Source organism: Herpailurus yagouaroundi, unplaced genomic scaffold (assembly GCF_014898765.1).
Source record: "Herpailurus yagouaroundi ecotype Mexico unplaced genomic scaffold, PumYag 160, whole genome shotgun sequence".
Taxonomy (NCBI): Eukaryota; Metazoa; Chordata; class Mammalia; order Carnivora; family Felidae; genus Herpailurus; species Herpailurus yagouaroundi.
In genome coordinates, this window is record NW_024412401.1 from 22,001,248 (window position 1) to 22,018,446 (window position 17,199).

Here is a 17,199-nt window from a genome sequence, read left to right on the forward strand (position 1 = left end):
TGCATGTGTTACTCCTCTTAAAATTATTCCACACCCCTTGGATGTTCTATCTTGGTCATTTTGTCGATGTTCTTGTGTTCTCTTTTTTCCTCTCTGCATTTCGGCTTGGGAAGTCTCTATGGACACCTCTTCAAGCTCACTGATTCTTCACTTGGCTGTCCAATCTGCTGAGCAGTCCATCAAAGGCATTCTTCATTTCCGTTTTTGTGCTTTTTCTTGTTAGCATTTCCCTTCAATTCTTAGAGTTTCCATATCTCTGCTTACATTACCCATCTGTCCTTTTGTGCCACCTGCTTTTTCCACTAGAGCCCTTAACATATCACAGTTATTTTAATTTTTTAAATTTATTTGTTTTGAGAGAGAGAGAGAGAGAGAGAGAGAGAGAGAGAGAGAGAGAGAGAAGGGGAGGGGCAGCCAGAAGGGGAAAGAGAATCTCAAGAAGGCTCTGTGCTGTTAGCACAGAGTGGGGCTCAAACTCACCAATCTCACGTGAGATCATGACCTGAGCTGAAATCAAGAGTCAGAAGCTTAATCCACTGAGCCACCTGGGCACCCACTATCATAGTTGTTTTAAATTCCCTACATAAGAATTCTAAAATCTGTGTCACATCTGAGTGTGTTTCTCATGCTTACTTTGTCTCTCAGACTGTGTTTTTGCTTGCCTAACTTTTTGCCAAAAGCTGGGCATGAGAATTGGGTAGCAGAAACTGAGGTAAACAGGTCTTTAGTAGAGGCTTTATGTTAATCTGGAAGGTATCAGCTGCAACTCTGTATGCTCCTATCTCTGCAGGTTTCAATAGCTATTTGCCCTTCAACCTCAGATCGCTGATGGGTCAAGAAAAGGTGTTGATTTCAGCTTGCTCAGCTCTACTTGTTGTTGTAAATATGGGAGCAACGACTTCCTAGATCTTCATATGCCAGAGCTAAAACTGGAGGTCTCTCCTATCCTTCTTCCTGGAGTACCTCATTATCAGATCAGTAAGAGTGTCTGAGTGGTAAGCCCTCTTTGTATTTGTCTGAAAATGTCTTTATTTGCCTTCACTGTTAAATGATCATTTATCTGAGTACAGATCAATTGTTATTATCTCATAACACTTAACGATATTTTCTACTATTTTCTGGCTCCTGAAAAAAAAAAGTGTTGTCAATCTAAAAGTTATATTTTCTCTCTAGTTGCCTTTATAACTTTCTTTGTCTCTGACATTCTTCAGTTTCACTACCCCTTTGCCAAGATGTACATTTATTTTTATTTAACTTGCTGGGATTTAATTATGCTTCTTCAATCTAATGCCCCATGTCTTACAACAGTTCTATTCTATACATTCTTTAGTCAATATTTCTTCAAATATTGCCTCACCTCTATTTTTCCTATTTATTCCTCCAGAGCAACTACTAGATATAGTTTGGACCTTCTCGTGAAACTCTGCTTTATCTGTAACCCTCTCCTTAAGACATCCCAACTCCTTAGACTTCTAGCCTGCATTCTCAGCAATTTCCTCAGCTCTGTTTCCCAAATCACTAATTTTCTACTCAGCTGTGTCTTACCTGGTATTTAATCCATGAATTGAAAATTTAATTTTGGTAACTAGTAAAATTTTTATTTCTAGAACATGCATTTGGCTCTTTTTCTAATCTGCGTTTTCCTATTCCATGGTGTTTTCTCCTTTTGTAGTATTTCCGGTCCTTTTTTCATCTCTGTAGTCATTTCACAGTCTGTTTCAGATTGTCTGTTATTTTAAGTTCTTGGAGCACTAATTCTTCTGGTTATGTCTCCCATACTCCCCCTCATTTCCTGGTGTGGTTTGCAATTTTTTTAAATCGTAAGCTCATCTTCAGCAGTTACCATTCACTCCGTAGGCAAGTTGTACAGACTGGACTGCGGAAGGATCCAGGTGAGAGTTTGTCAGGTGCTTCTGCTAGGCATCTCAAGGATTTCACTGATAGGAGCCTGCTTTTTATATTAATTTCTCTACTTGAGTTTCTTGGGAATAATATAAAGCGGATACCACACCTGTATGTGGCACAGCCTTGGGATTATAACTTCTCATGGGAAACCTTTGCTGTGCTTGGAGTCCTGTATGGAATCAGGGTTTCCACTGTTTTCATCAGTCTGGAGGTGAAATGGGCCCACTGCTCACTTCATGGAAAGTGCCATCCTTCCAGGTTTCAAGTTTTTTACAGACAGTTCACTTCCAACTCCCCTATCACGTAGGTCTCAGGCCAAATCTTCTGTCTCAGCACCAGCATCAACACCCCCAGACCCTGTTCACTATGAACTATGTCCAGGACCAGTAAGTACCCTGAGACACTGGGATATTAGCTCATGCACTTCAAGTTCTGGCTCTGAGCTCCTTCCTAATTTCCAGCCCCCAAGGACTTCCCTCTCTTTAATGCAACATCAGATATATGTCAAAAATATTTCATTCTTATATTTGATCCAGTGTTTCTATTGTTTAAGAAGAAAGAGGTGCCTATAATAGCTGAGACCTTGTTATCAGAATCAGAAATCTGTGTTCTTTTTTTTATAATTTACAAAACAACAAAGTGTGCGTCTGTGTGTGTGTGCTTGAGAGCTTTGTAAACAGCCAAATTCCTTAAGCCAAACTTCCAGTGCACTCTCAAAACAAACAAGCTATGAGTAGAATATTCTGTTTGTTTTCTTTTTTGCCTTTTTTTTAAATTACAAATATTGCTTAGCCTTGTGTAGGGGGAAATATCTCTACCCCCAAAGTCAATTTTCACACAGCACCTTTGGTTGCGTCTATCGCTGTTACTTTATGCCACACGGCACAGCACAGGTGGTCAATGTCACTGACATGGCGTAGCCATAAAAATTTCTTGGATGAATGAATGAATAAATGAATGAAAGAACATCCCAGCAAGGCCCAGGCAGCTCTTTGACAATTTGCTTGTAATCTTTAAACCCCACGATACACAGAATTTGACTGTCATCTAAAAGAGTGGAACAGACGGGAAGAAAAACTGTAAACAAGTCAAAATAAAAATAAGAGATGGGTTTCCAATTTGTTTTATATCTCACAGAAATGTTAGAGCTGGAATGAATCCCAAGGATGATGACACGGTCTAATCCCCCACCCCAAATGCAGAAACCATAACCCAGAGGAAAGTGACGAGCCCAAGAGGCATCACGAAAGCCCAGGGGCCTGTCCCACACTTTTTCACTATGGCAACTTCCTCAGTGTTCCCTCAGACATTCCTCAATCTCGCCAAACAGACCCAATGACTTTTCTTGGGAAGCCACCCTTCTGCTTGACCCACAGGAACACAAAGAATACTCAGAACATTCCGTTGTTTAGGAAATATTTTAACAGCTGTTCAGGAAGAAACGGGCATCCCTAGGCAAGACTCTAAGGGAGTAGAGCAAGTGAAAAAGGTTGAGGCCTCAGAACCCACGTAGTTTCACCCCTGGGTCACTTTGAGATGACAACAGCAGAAGGCTAAGGGAGAATATGGCTGGTCTAGAGGCACCAAGAACCTCTAGGGATCTGGGAGCAAGAATTCCAGCACAGTCCTTGTTATTAACTCATTCCAAAGGCAAGATGACATCGAAGTTAAATCTTGCTTGCATCTCAGTGTTCAGGAAGGGGTTTTAGAGACGCCTGGGTGGCTCAGTCGGTTAAGCGTCTGACTCTTGGTTTCTGGCAGGTCACGATCTTGCGGTTCATGAGTTCGAACCCTGCATTGAGCTCTGTGCTGACAGTGCGGAGCCTGCTTGGGATTCTCTCTCTCTCTCTCTCTCTCTCTCTCTCTCTCCCCCTCGCTTTCTGTCCCTTCCCTGCTCATTCTCTCTGTGTCTCTCTCTCTTTCTCTTTCTCTTTCTCTCTCAAAATAAATAAATAAACTTTAAAAAAGAAAGGGTTTTTTCTGCCCTCAGGGAAGAACTGGGAAGACAAATGCCCTTCTCCTTGCTGCTACCATCCTCTCCACTCTTACGGCTCCTTCCATGGTAAGAGTCACTCCTCTGACCCGTCAAAGCCCAGGACATTTACTGGGCCACCTCCACCATGCCTTGAGGTCAGAAGTCTTCCTCCGGCATCAGGCTTCTACGTACAACTAGGTCAGAAGGTGCCTGCTTCCCATGGGAAGGCCTAGCCATGCCCTCTTACTTCCATCCTGTCCATCTGCAACTGCGTGGGTAAGCCCTCTGCTTCTTTCATCTCTAAAATTTATGATTCTTCCCTCCTTTAACATCCCCAAGTTCCTGCACAGCAAGCCCAAATGCAAAGTCAATGCAAAGAAGTCAAATGCAAAACTACTAAACTCTCTTTCTCGTCAAGAGCTGAGTTGATGATGAGGTACACTCTTATAGCCCAAACCTTCTGCTTAGGACATTTGCCCTGAGGTACCCTTGGGTGGCGGGAAGTCACAAAGCCCCAAGATAGTGGCACGTCTTCCAAGCATCAAATTGGAAAATCTAGGAATGGTGCTCCAGAATGTCTGGGATTTTTCTTAGTTTAACTTAGGCTACTGGAAAAGCTGCATTCTCAAGCCCTATGGTCACAGCAGCCAGGCCCATGCAGAAATGCACTGATTAGCGTGTGGCCATCACATTCATCCGTAAGACAGAGCCCTTTGAAACCTTCTGCGGCACCTCTGTGGGTGTGGTTGAGGATTGTGCCCAGGGCCTCCACAGGGCCCCCACTGGAAACCCATGCGGCCATTCCCTTCCACCCTGTCCGAAAAAAACATGGCTTCCTTTGGGAGAATTGTCCTATTTTCCCCTGGTGGATAATGAGAAGCACACAAATGACTGCTTCCCGCTTTGCTTTGACCATCAGAAAGCTCACAATCAAATCTGAGCTCAACTCTAGTAACCTGGGGGCCTGGCTGCAGAGTTGGGGGCTTTGGGGGTAGGTGGGAGGAGGTAAAGGAGCAGAGAAGAAAGGGGAGAAGCAATGCATCACAGGGCCACACAAGTTCCCAGTCAGCGCCCCAAGACTGGAGAGAAGGCCAACCCCAGCCAGGGCTGACAACTGTCTCCAGGGGACCAGCGACTTGGTCTGCACCTGGCAAATAAGCCTCCTGGTCTCCCAACCCTCCAAGTCTCCTCATAGCAGCAGAATAACCTTCTAATCTGTATTGGATTAGATCCTGATAGTCCCTGGTTTACAAATTACAATCTTCTCTTTGCTCTCAAGACAAAACCCAAAGCCATGGCCCTAGTCCACATCTGGCCCCCACCACCTCATTACCTGCACCACAGGCCGCTTTCTGCCTCTCATGCTTACCAGCCCCACAGGACATCTTTTGGTTACTAGACCACCAAAGCCTTTATATAGGCTGTTCCCTCTGCCTAGAACACTGTTCCCTGCCGCACTTCCCCTTCTTGAGCTCAAAGGTGCATCCTCAGAGAGACATTCCCTGATGCCCCTCCCCCCACATAGATGAGGTCCCACTCTTTACTCTTTGGTCTTTCTCTTCAGAGCACCTATCATACCCTGTGATACCTGGTAATGACACCATTTTTCCTGGTAGAATAATGTTGTCAGAATTTGTCGCCTTTGCTATAGGGTCAATTCTGGGAACGATGTTTGTCTTTGTTGCTGCTCTGTCCCAACGCTTAGCACAGTTCCTGGCACAGAGGGGGTGCTCAATAAATATCTGCAGAATGAAGCCAATAAATCAATCAGGAAGTGTCTGCACATGCAGAGTAAAGGGCGCTGACTCCAGAGGACAGTCTACACCCGCAAAAAGCAGGGAGCAGAGAATGGGGCAATCTTACGAGCTACATCATTTAGGGCATGTGACTTACTCTCTCTCTGCCTCAGTTTCCTTATCTGCCACATGAAGATCCCGCTCTGCTTTGCAGAGCCATTGCGAGCTAGACTCCCCTGCTGGCTGTTGTGGGTTTTAAGTAGTGATCCCTTTATCTTAAGTTATGCATCACTCTCCCAGCCCCTTGCAAGCTGGCACCTGTTGGCAGGACACAGGTCTGTTTAGTCCTCTCCACCCTCCTTCCCTGAGGGGTCTGGCTCTGAGCTCTTGGGCAGAGGATGCCCAGTACCCTGTGTGCGTGGTGAGGCTGGCGGCAGCCACCACCATCCAGACTTCCTCACCAGAAGCCTCCACCCTGCTCTGTGCACGAGAGGAGCTGGCTTCATCACTAGCCTCCCGAGAGCTTGCAGCCTCCAGCCCCTTGCCACTCAGGGCCACGGGTCCCAGGCCCCAGGCTGGCCCACCCCAGTGAGGATTCCTGAGGGGAAACATCCCTTGAGCGCCCCTTCCACCTGGCAGCTTTAAAGGTCTCCTTTTTTCACCTTCCCACCCACCAAACCCCTCCTGCTCTCCGTGCCTTAGAATTATTCTTTCAGGTTGGAAGAGCCTTGACATTTAGCTAATCAAGTCCTCAGTGGATTCTTAAACTTCTAATACAGCAAATATGAATAAGGATAGATTCTACTTACATGCCTCTGGTGACAGGAGGCTCACTACTTCACAAGGAGGTCCACTCCACTGGTTAGGAAGCTTGGGCTATGAGAAAGTTCTCTTAGCCTGCCTCCTTCCCTGCTCACATCCCCAAGTCTTCCCTTCTTCAGACCAAACAGCCCCAATTTCTCCAGTCATCCCTCCTAGGAAAGAGTTTTCAATCGTCTCGTCTAAATGTTCTCTACTGTATCCGCAAAGGAAGAATCTGGTTCTGAGCACAGCCTTAGCAGGGGAAGGCTGGGGTAAGCAGAGCAAAACCAGATCAGAGTGGAACAGCACAGTCACTGCCCTCAGAGTTCTGTTCATACCTCCGGAAACCACACTGGTGCCTGTGGTGGCCCCACCACTTTCTAACGCATGCTTGGCTCCCAGGATGAGTAGAGTGAACCCCCAGGTGTGTTCCCAGGAAACTGGTCACCTGTAAGAATCAGTGGGCAGCCTGACTGTGTTGCAATGGGAGCGGCCCGGTGGCCACCAGCCTGGACTCTGGGGCCAGGGATTTGGGCTCCGATCTCGCCCCGGCACTTACTACATACCTTCGGCGACATTACTGCTAACCTCACTACGCCATCCTGTCTGCACAAAGGTGATAATAGCGTTGTTATGACTTTGTAATGACATGGGGCAAGGAAAGTGCTCCTCAGAACACAGCCAGACACACGGCAAGCAATGAATACATCATTGTTACAACCATCACTACAGTAATGATTAGGACTTGATGCTTTCATGAACTTAGACAAGAAGCAACTTAGTGCTGGCTGAACTGGGTCAGTGAAGGCCACTCCTGGTGGGCCCCGACAGGGTAGATTTAGAAACAGACCGAAGGAATAGTCTATGCAGGGCAACAGTGAGCAGGAGCTTGGAGTAAGACAACAACAGTAAGGGACACCTGAGTGGCCCAATCGGTTAAGCATCTGACTCTTGATTTCAGCTCAGGTCATGGTCTCACAGTTTGTGGGATCAAGCCCCTCATCGGGCTCTGTGCTGAGGGCGCTGAGCCTGCTTGGGATTCTCTCTTGCTCTCTCTCTGCCCCTCCCCTGCTGGCACACGCACCCACCCTCTCTCTCTCTCAATAAACAAATAAACATTTTTTTAAAAGAATAACAACGTTAAGAAAGTAATAATAATCGCAGTAGTTGTCACTCTGCATGCTCGGAGCTATCCCTGCTGTTCACGCTCTCATATACATGCACACGCATGCACCCCACACACAAGCCCATGGTCCGTGCGCCCTCAAACAGAGAAGGAGCCCAGCCCACAAGGGGCAATGAGAGGTCAGGCCTGGCCATAGCCAGAGCATCCTGTGGGCAAGCAGAGGTGCATGGCGGGGGGGCGGTGAAGGGCCATGACGGGGATGAAGGGCCCAGGTTGGGGTCTCGAGTCGGTAAACCGTGAGGGACTCCCAAGTGAGGATGGGCTTCAGAAAGAGAGATTTGACAATAGCAGCAGGGACAGGGCAAGAGGCAGGAGTCCCAGGGAAGGTCGCCTCCAGATGAGCAGAGTACTTCAGGCCACGGACACAAGGTTCTTTGGGGCCCACTCCCCCCACAGCGAAGTCAGACCTCCTCACCTCCACATGCCAGCCCTCTGGGGTTTGGCTGACCCACTACTTCTCCAGTCCTCTTGTCCAGACTGCCTCTCACCCATCCTCCATTCAACTACCTAGACCGGCCCACAGTTCCCTGCTATCTTACACTGCTTCATGCCCTTGCCCACGTTGTCCTTCTGCCTAGAATGCCCCCTCCGGCCATCTCTACCATCTCCACAGATCTAGATTCTGCCCATCCCTCAAGACACAGCACTAACGGCACCTCCTCCAGGAAGCCTTCCCCCTTCCTCAGCCCAGCACACTGGTCTCCTCAGTCCCTCCTCTCCGTACCTCACCTCCTTCTGATGGGCACGGACCCACTACAGAGGAAAACGAGCTCCTTGAAGAAAGGAAGCATGTCCAGCACCTCATCTTTTTCCCTACAGTCCCAGCCCTTTTTCTGAGTCAGGTAGGTGTTCAGACCATCTCTGATGATCAAGCTCAATTATGCTCAGAAACTCAGGAGTAGGACACCCACAGGAATAGGCAATGCTCGGCCCAGGGCCACCAGCCTGGAGAGAAACCACCATTCAGGGGGCAAAGCAGCATAAGCAAGTGGGAGGCATTTCTGGTGGCTTTCTCTTTCAGACAAGGGACAGGCCCTCTCCCAGTTTAACCCCCCATGACCTTTGAACTTCCCGGGAGGTCAGCAGCACGTCCCCTTCCCCAGCTGTCTTTCTGTCTCTGGCCCGATGGGAGGGAGGGCCCTGGGCCGGTTCCATTTTGCGCCCGTATTGATCTGTTGGCAGCAATGGGCTGGATAATTAGCCAGGAATTAGGGTTTCTATTACAGCCAGGAGGCTGCTCCAGCTGATTTATCACCTGAATAATTTACTGTGATTGAAAGGAAATTAAAATGAACTCCATTTGACAACTGTGAGCTTTTATGGGCTTTAGTGAAGGCTCAAAAGCCAGATTAATAGCCTGGTGTTGGTTAATAGTCTGCCGAGAGTAAATACGGCAGGGCAGGCTGAGCTCCGAGGCGGCCTTCCTGCCGAGGCCGGAGGAGGGACCAGCTCCCGCTAGGAGCAGGCAGGCGACAGCGTCACCGCGAGTTTTACTGAAACAGATTCCACTGTTCAAAACGCACTCACCACCAGCGCTTGTTTCTTTCCTTTTCTTTTCTTTTCTTTTTTTTTTTCCTCTTCCCCTTCAGGGTGATTTTTACTCACTCCACATGTAGGGAAAACAGAATTGCTTTTTCAATAACCATTTTGAAAAGGAAGTGTTTCATTGCCCCAGAAGTATGTACACATGACACCCAGGGCCAAGGGTTTACTAAGTTTCCATATAAAAGCAGGAAGCCTGCCCTACCCACCCAGGGCAGATCTGGGTGGCAACAGCGGCAAGGTGGGTGTGGGTGTGACTGGTAGGACCCCAGCCTGGCCTCGACGAGGAATGTTCTTCCCATGAGTGGTTGGGCTGGGTAGGCAATTCAGGAGGATCTGACCACCAGAGCCCATGGGGAGGAAAGACTCTGAGGATTCTGGAATGACAGGCAGACTCCGGCTGCCAAAGGCCAGTCCCCAGAACCAGCCAGTTAGAAAACGCTCCTAGAATCTTTTGGGGACAGGGAGGCCCATGCAGCCATCTAGCACAGAATGAGGACAGAAGACCCCGAAGTCAAGTTCCAGCTCTGTGGCCTCAACAAGTCCTGGAAGCTCCCTGGGCTGAAAATGGGGTGAATGGGAAAAAATGTTCCAATCTGTGAAATGGAGCTTACCAATCTTGCCCACACTGTTCAGCAGGCACTTAAATTGTGAGTCCAAGGGGAGAATGGATGTGAAAGGGCTTTGAAAACAGTACAGTACCCTGCTTAGGTGGGGACGACCACTGTTGTTGGGTTGCTGCTGTGCTATTGTTGTTGTTGGCAAAATCACAATTACGGCCACCACAGATAAGCAACTGAGGTCCAGAGAAAAAGCCACCTGCCCAACAGGGCGGAGCCAGGACTCAAGTCGAACTCCCTCAACCCCAAAGCCAGATGAAGCTCTTTCTTCCCCACAGGCTGCTCAGTGAAACTGACAGCAAGACCCCACCAAGGCCACTAGGCCATGGAGACACAGGTCTGCTCACGTATAGAAGACACGCTACCCTCGGCTGCCGGAGCTCCAGGCCCCCTTCTCGGTGCCACCACCGTGCCATGCTGCTCTGGGGCTCACAAGGCAAAGCAGAGAGTGGGCACGAGGGGGTTCATACCCTTGCGTGTCAACCTTGTACGGCAACTTGTACCCTTGACACGCACTCTCTCCCTGTCTGTGGCCCCTTGCTTTGGCTGTCATTTGTCCAGTGACTGGGAACCAGGAGCGAGGGTACGTCATTCATAGTCCAGTGCCTGTGTGTGTGCCTGGCAGCCCCGTGGCCTCACCTTCCATCTCTCCTCATTACGGCACATTACGGGGAGGTGAAGCAGATTAACCAGAAAGCACTGAGTCAGTCATTATCCCGCCACACGCTGGCCCGCAGGCCCCGCCTCAGAGCCCACACAGACACAGGCCCGCGGTCGTGTCCGCGCCATTCTGAAGGACACTGCATAGCAAGACCGTTAGGAACAGGGCCCTTGCAGAGTTTGTAACTCGGTCTCCTCCCCACCGGGCCGCATCTCTACAGGGGCCTATCAGGACCTGTCCCTCAATGTTGCCTCCTCTGTAACTCCTCCCCCGATGCTCCCAAATGAGGCAACCTCCCCATTCATCAGCGCCCGCAGAACCTTCTCCCTTGCCTTGCAGGTTCTGGATCCATGTCACATGGCCCCTGAGAGAGTGTGGGCAGACAGAGTTGACGCTTGACTCATCCCTCTGTCCCCCTGGGTGCCTGGCACTGTGCCAACCTCACAGGCAGCATGCGAGAAATACGTCGGATAAGTGAACATATGAATGTCTAAGCAAGTGAGGAAATACACGGATGGCTTCTGGACTCCTCCCAATTATGATGCCCTGCAGTCTCTGCCCAGATTTCCTGGGCATTCAAAGCTAAAATGACGCAGACTCTGAATTCCGTTAAGAATCGAGGGGAATCCAGTCTCTAACACTGAATGCCTGCCTGAAGTAAACAGGAACTTAGTACAAGTGCTAGAGGCTTCATGAAGTAGAGACCAGGTTGAGTGTAGAGGCCTGGGCCCTCACTCTTCTCCACTCACTTGCTGGGTGACCCTGGACAAACCCTGTCCCCTCTCGGGGCCTCTAAAAAATGAGGGAGTTGAAAGCTTGCCTCTGTACCCTCTGCTAGTCTCTCAAATCATGTGATCTTGTCGATGGTTAGAAGATACATTTTCTCCCCAGTTCTGGAGGGAAAGGTAGGCTTCATCCAAGGAAGGCTCCTTTTCTTTCTCCTCCTGTGTCAGACGGAATGTGGCTTTGGCCACCTCTCAGAAGGGCTCTGAGCAGGGAGAGAGGCTGTTTGTGATGGAAACAGACTCTTTACCTGAAAGCTCAAGGTCTAAAATGTGTGGGATCAGCTCTGTCCAGCCCACAGGACCACCTCATTCCCACGGGACGCTTTACGTGTAGAAGAAAGACCAAAATCTTGACCACAGCGTACGAGACCTGGCCCATCTCCCCAACACTCCCACGCCCCCACGCCCTGAAGCCCAGGCACAGTGGCTCTCTTGGCCCTCTTTCCACTCCTCACCTTGCCGTGCCCCCTCTTACCTCGAGGCCCCTCCCCTTGTTGTTGCCTCTGCCAGGCACATTCCCCCCCACCCCGTGTCCCTTCTCCTGTCCTGCCCTACCCCTCAGGGCTCAGCATAAAAGCATTTCCCCCCAGAAGCCATGGTGGCCTCCAGGCTGGCTCAGCTTGTGCTTTATTCCTTCAGAGAACCTCAGCACCTAGCACATCTGTAATCCGACCTTTGGGGTTATTCTTACTTATGGGATTCTTCCACATACCTATAGGTTCCCTGAGGGCAGGTCCAAGCCTGTCTTGTTCACTCACAGTACCTAGTGCCTGGCTCCATGCTTTGCACACAGGTGATACTCCTTGGTGTTTGTTGAGCGAATACATGACTTGCCGTGTGGCCTTCAGACAAGTCTCTGCCTCTCTGGGCCTCGGTTTCTCCATATGAAAACAAAGTGGCTAGATGGTCTGTGAGAGCCCTCACAAGAACTGCTCAGACAGCTAGACTGTCATAGGATGGTGGCCCTGGAGGCTTTGCTCACTCCTCCCTACTCAACATCCCCTCTGGTCCCTTTCCCCTCCGTGGGAGCTTGTGCACACAGCCTGCAGGGTTTTGACTGGCTCTATGGGAAAACTTCAGAAGCCCCATCTAATTAGCATGTAAAGGAAGCTCAGCGAGGCCAGTCCTCAGCACCAGGATCAGCTAGCTAGGTCTCTGACTTGCTCACCAGATGGGAGCTCTCGGCAGGCGGGGACCATATCTGAGCCGCCTATGCCTGCCAGGTAACCAGCCCAGACTGGGCATCAGGAAATAGTCTCTCGAGTTGCATCTGGTACTTAGGGACCTTATCCAGGCCCCAGAAGCCTCTCACTGGGCAGATCTTTCTGGTCCCATAGCTAAGACAGTGACTGCTTGTCTGTCCATGGTCAGCAAGGGGTCATCCTTCTACTTCTCTCCCTGTCTTGCAAATAACCCGGCTGGGAGTTTGTCCAGTGAGACACTTCCCCCTCTCCAGACTCTTGGATTCGGTCTCTAAAAGCATGCCAGGGCGAGCTGACGCGTGGGCTGACGGTGGGGTACACGCTGGCACCACTATAACGTGCTTTGTGACCGTATTTCCATCTTCATCCTGACTGGCAGGATGGTGACCCAAGACCACCTCCAGTGGCCCAGAAGGTCATGACACCAGCTCTGTGCCGAGAGCCTGGGGAAAGGACGCCATTCAGCAAAAGCAGAGCAGCCAGACAAGTCATGTGACCATGCCCCACCCCGCCCCCACCCCCCCACCCCACAGGCTGGCCAGGGAGACAGAGGCACCAGGGCAAGAAGTTGCCAGAACCCCAGACAAGTCCTCCTGACCTTAGGGGACGCTGCAACCGTCCAAGTCGGGCCGAGAACAACGAGAAGCCCGCCTCTGAGTAGAACCCGGCATTCCCGCCCACACCCCGCCAAACGCCTTCGGGAGGGCCCCCCCCCAGGTCTGCGTCTGGCTGGGGGTACGGCAGGCAGGGAGCCGTGGGGCGTACCTGCTCGGGCTTGATGGGCTCTGTGGTGGTGAAGATGTCTGAGTAGTGCTGCCTCTCAAACACGCGGTCCAGCACCTCCAGCTGCTGCTGCGTGAACAGTTCTCCCCGCATCTGCTTCCGGAGGAAGTCTCTGCCTGGCAGTGAGTGGCCGTTCGGCACCGGAGACTCCTGAATACCTTTGATGAGCATGAGAGAGGAAGGGGGGGGGGCAGGTTACACAAGTTGCTAAAGAAAGTCACGTCAGCTGGTGAGAGAAGACAGCCTGAGAGACCCACAAGCCCAGCTCCTTCCCTGACGAGAGAGGAAACAGACAGGGACTCAGACAAGGGGGCCCTCAGTCAAGGTTACCCTGCTGGTTAGTGCAGAGCCAGCCTCCCGTAGCCACCTGCCAGGCACCATGTGAAGCCTTTTCTACATGCATCATCTCACCTAAAACTCACAACGACCCCAAGGTAGGTAACATTATTTTCCCCATTTTGCAGATGAGAAAATTGAGACCCGAGGAATTAAAGTCATTCACCTGAAGATGAGAGCTCAGGTTGACTGGAAGGCTTAAGTACCAGGTGCCACTTCCTCTTCTATAATGAAGATTCCCCCACCCCGTGGAGGTACGGCTTTGTCCCAGAGCCGAAGCCCTTAACCCAGAACATCTGCCACTACATCACATGACCAGTCACTAAAGCACCGTGCCAAGACGGCTGTGGGGAAGGACACCACTTTCGTACAATTCTGGTGGGAGCCCACCGGTCACACACCCACGATACACAACTTGACAAAATCCATCAAAGTCACAAATGCACATATCCTTTGATGACACAGTGGCGCCTCTGGAAATGTTTTTTTACCACTAGACTCACACGTACGGGAAGTGATATGCGTGCAAGGTTCTAGTTGCAAAAGACTGGAAACAACACATGAATTTATTTGCAGGGGCTGGTTAAATGAGTTACGGTGTGCTCACACGGTGAGCCACTGCAAAAGGGAACAAGGACTCCCACCGTGAACTGATACAGAAAGATCTTCCGGATACACTGTCCTATGAAAAATAAACCAGGTACAGCACAGCATGTATAACGTATAACCTTTTGTGTAAAAAATAAGAGGAAGAAAATAAGACTTCCCACGCATTTTGTGTATGCATATACGAAAGGAACTCTGGAGGGCACCATGAGAAACATTTAGAGCACTTACCCATTCCTTTCTGGGAGGTGGGAACTAAGTGGATAGAGGTGAAGGGGGGGATGCTTTTTTTGTTTTATGTTTTGTGTTATTGCAGAACTTTAAAGGTACCACTTACTCAAAACCACGAATTACCAAGGGTTAAATTCTGTATGTGTTCTATATTGTTAGCTCTCCACACTGTCACCATCTCTGGTGACGATGCTTACGTTTCAAAGAAAATATTATGAATTGCCAATAAAAAAGAAAACGGGAAGAAATATTTTTTGTGAGCCTTGAGCTTGAACGACTCAAAGTGAAAGACACAGCAAGGAGGGCAAAAGTTTCAAGCAAGGAAATGGCCTCGAGGGCCGTGCATCCCCCAGGGCCCTGTAGGACCCGGTTGCTCAGGCAGGGCTGACCAGAGGTGAGGCGTCAGGCCCAGAGGTGAGGCATCTGCCTTTGCCACTGGGGAGCCCAAGGGAAACCAGCGCTTGTCAGATCTCTCACTGGCCCTCACACAGGCCTTGCCTGATTCTCTCCTACATCCCCCTCTGCCAGCACATGCTGCCCCAGACTTCATCCATCATGTCAGAGCCCCACTCGTGTGAGGAAGGAGGCCCAACCAAGGAGCTTGAAGCAGTGGGAAGCTGTGTCACTGAGATGAGCCAAAAGCTGGTGTCTCCCTAACTGTCCTATCTGGGGGCAAATGCAATGCAGGGTCTGACACTTGAGCGAAGTCACCAGCTTTGGGTGTTCACACGAATGCTGGCTTTCCAGTTTCCTCCATGGAGGCTGACAGCTCAGAGCACCTTCCTCTACGGGAAGGGCCTTCAGAGGCAGCTCATAAAGCCCCTTGAGAAAACAGATCCCAGCTCCATTTGGATCCAAGAGGATACCACAGGCTAGGCTACAGCCTGAATGACCACATACCCCAACACACGGACCACGATGAAAGCTGGGCTCTCTGGCTGATGTCCCCCAGCCTAGAGTTGGGGCGCCTCCACTGGCAACCTGGGACATTAGTCTTCCACAAGACCGGTCCCTGCCTGTTCCTGTCCATAGGACATCATCCTCAGAGTCCCTTTTTCCATCATGGCCCATCCCCATGGGGGCTATTCCTACAAGGACAGCAAGACTAGCAGAATGTGGGAGCTCACAGCCCTGTCTGTGCTCTCCCATTGGTTGGCATCTGCCAAATAACCCTATTATCAAAGGATCAAAGATACATGTACATGTGCACACACACACACACACGCACACACTCACGAGGACAGCTCATCATGCTCCTCCTCAGCTATTGCTCTAGCCTGTCATCCTGGCCCCAGTCACTCCTGCTCAAGTATGATCTTGCCCGGGATCCCCAGTGCTCCCATCAAGTTTCTCCCTGTCAGAGGAACCACATCTGATCGTAAGAGACGTCTCTCTGCCCACCAACTTCACTGATACTCCCCAGCCCCATCCTGCCAGCCAGGCCCCAAACTCCTCATGAAGGCTCCTTCCTGATAATTCCCACCCAGGTCTTGCTCTGCCCCCAGTTGGACAGTGTCCACCGCTCCCCCCCCCCCCCACCAATTCAGTCTGCTCCACTAGATGTGCCAGCCAGACTGTCCTCCCACAGATGTCCTCAGGCTCGATCCCTCCCCCGTGGGATTCATAGGCTGGGTTCTTTGCACAGCCCATAGTTCTGGAAGAGCAGAACTTCACCCCCGCTAAGGGAGCTGAGGGTGGCTCTGCTGAGGACCCCTGTGGGCAAGGTCACCACCTGGTCACTGAGTAGGTCCCGGCACAGAGTAAAGGCTCAGGGCACAGGGCCAGCTCAGGTATATGCACTGGGGGTCGTTGGAGTCCTATCTCCCTGAGGACAGCTCTGGTACTCCAGGCACAGACAGCCTGGCGGGGCCCTGGCCATCTAGGAAGACTCACTACATCCCACCCTGGCTTTCTGAAAGTCAACCATAGCACCCATGGGCCAAGCCTGGGAGAGGGTCCTGGCTGTCCTGGTGACCCAGACGCTCCTCGTGGAAGACGGCAAGCTGGAAAGACCACCTCTCCAGGCATGTGCCCTGACCTATGACCCTGTTGCTGCCCTTGCCCCTCCAGCACCCCTGCTTTCTCCATTAGGAAGGGAGGCGAGGTAGGTTTACCCTGTCACCTAGTGCAGATGCCTAATGTCTGTCATTTCCTTAGGAGGCTGGGGACACTTCTACACGTATAATCACCCATTTAACAAGTATTGATGAAGTATTTACTCTGCACCAAGTGATGTTTAGAAAAAACAACAGAGGATCCAATGATGACTAAGACAGGCCCCTCTTTCCAAACAAGAAAGGGCAGCCACTGTAGCCAAGTACTCCCACAGACATACAGCTACAAACTGTGATTACTGCCAAGTAGAAAAAGGGTCCAGAAATATATGCATAGGACTATGGATAATGAATGGGGAAGGGGTGTGACCGCATGGGGAGGAGCCAGAGAAGTCTTCCAAGGGGAAGTCATGCTTGAAGTGAGAGTAGAGGACACGGGTCAGCAGTGCAAAGAGGGTGGGGGTGGGGAGGGCATGCCAGGCAGAGGAGACCGCCTACAAAGGCTTAGACATGAGGAATCGAAAGGCCGGGGGAGAGATGGTGAGGGGAAGAGACCCCAGGGGACCATGGAGAGGCAGGCTGGGGATGGCCTAGCAGCCCTGGACCCCACAGAAGGCCACAGGGAAGATCTGAGTCCTGCTGGGGGAGCAGTGCAGGGACCACAGGAGGGGCTGGGGAACAATCACCCTCCACACTTCTCAGTCCCAGGACCTGAAATGCTAGTTCCTTTAGATCAGGCTGTTCTTTCGAAGCCCTGCTCCCAAGACTCATCTTTT

The 17,199-nt window shown here is 50.6% G+C and overlaps 1 protein-coding gene across 3 annotated transcripts in view; it reads right to left on the reverse strand.

Annotated features, from left to right (window-relative positions):
- Positions 1-17,199, reverse strand: part of PAX5 (paired box 5) — a 187,421-nt gene that overhangs the window by 110,659 nt on the left and 59,563 nt on the right. For all 3 annotated transcript variants that reach the window (XM_040481702.1, XM_040481704.1, XM_040481703.1), the window contains exon 6: positions 13,179-13,354. In XM_040481702.1, coding sequence (XP_040337636.1) covers positions 13,179-13,354 — 176 coding nt within the window. The remainder of the gene's footprint in view (positions 1-13,178; positions 13,355-17,199) is intronic.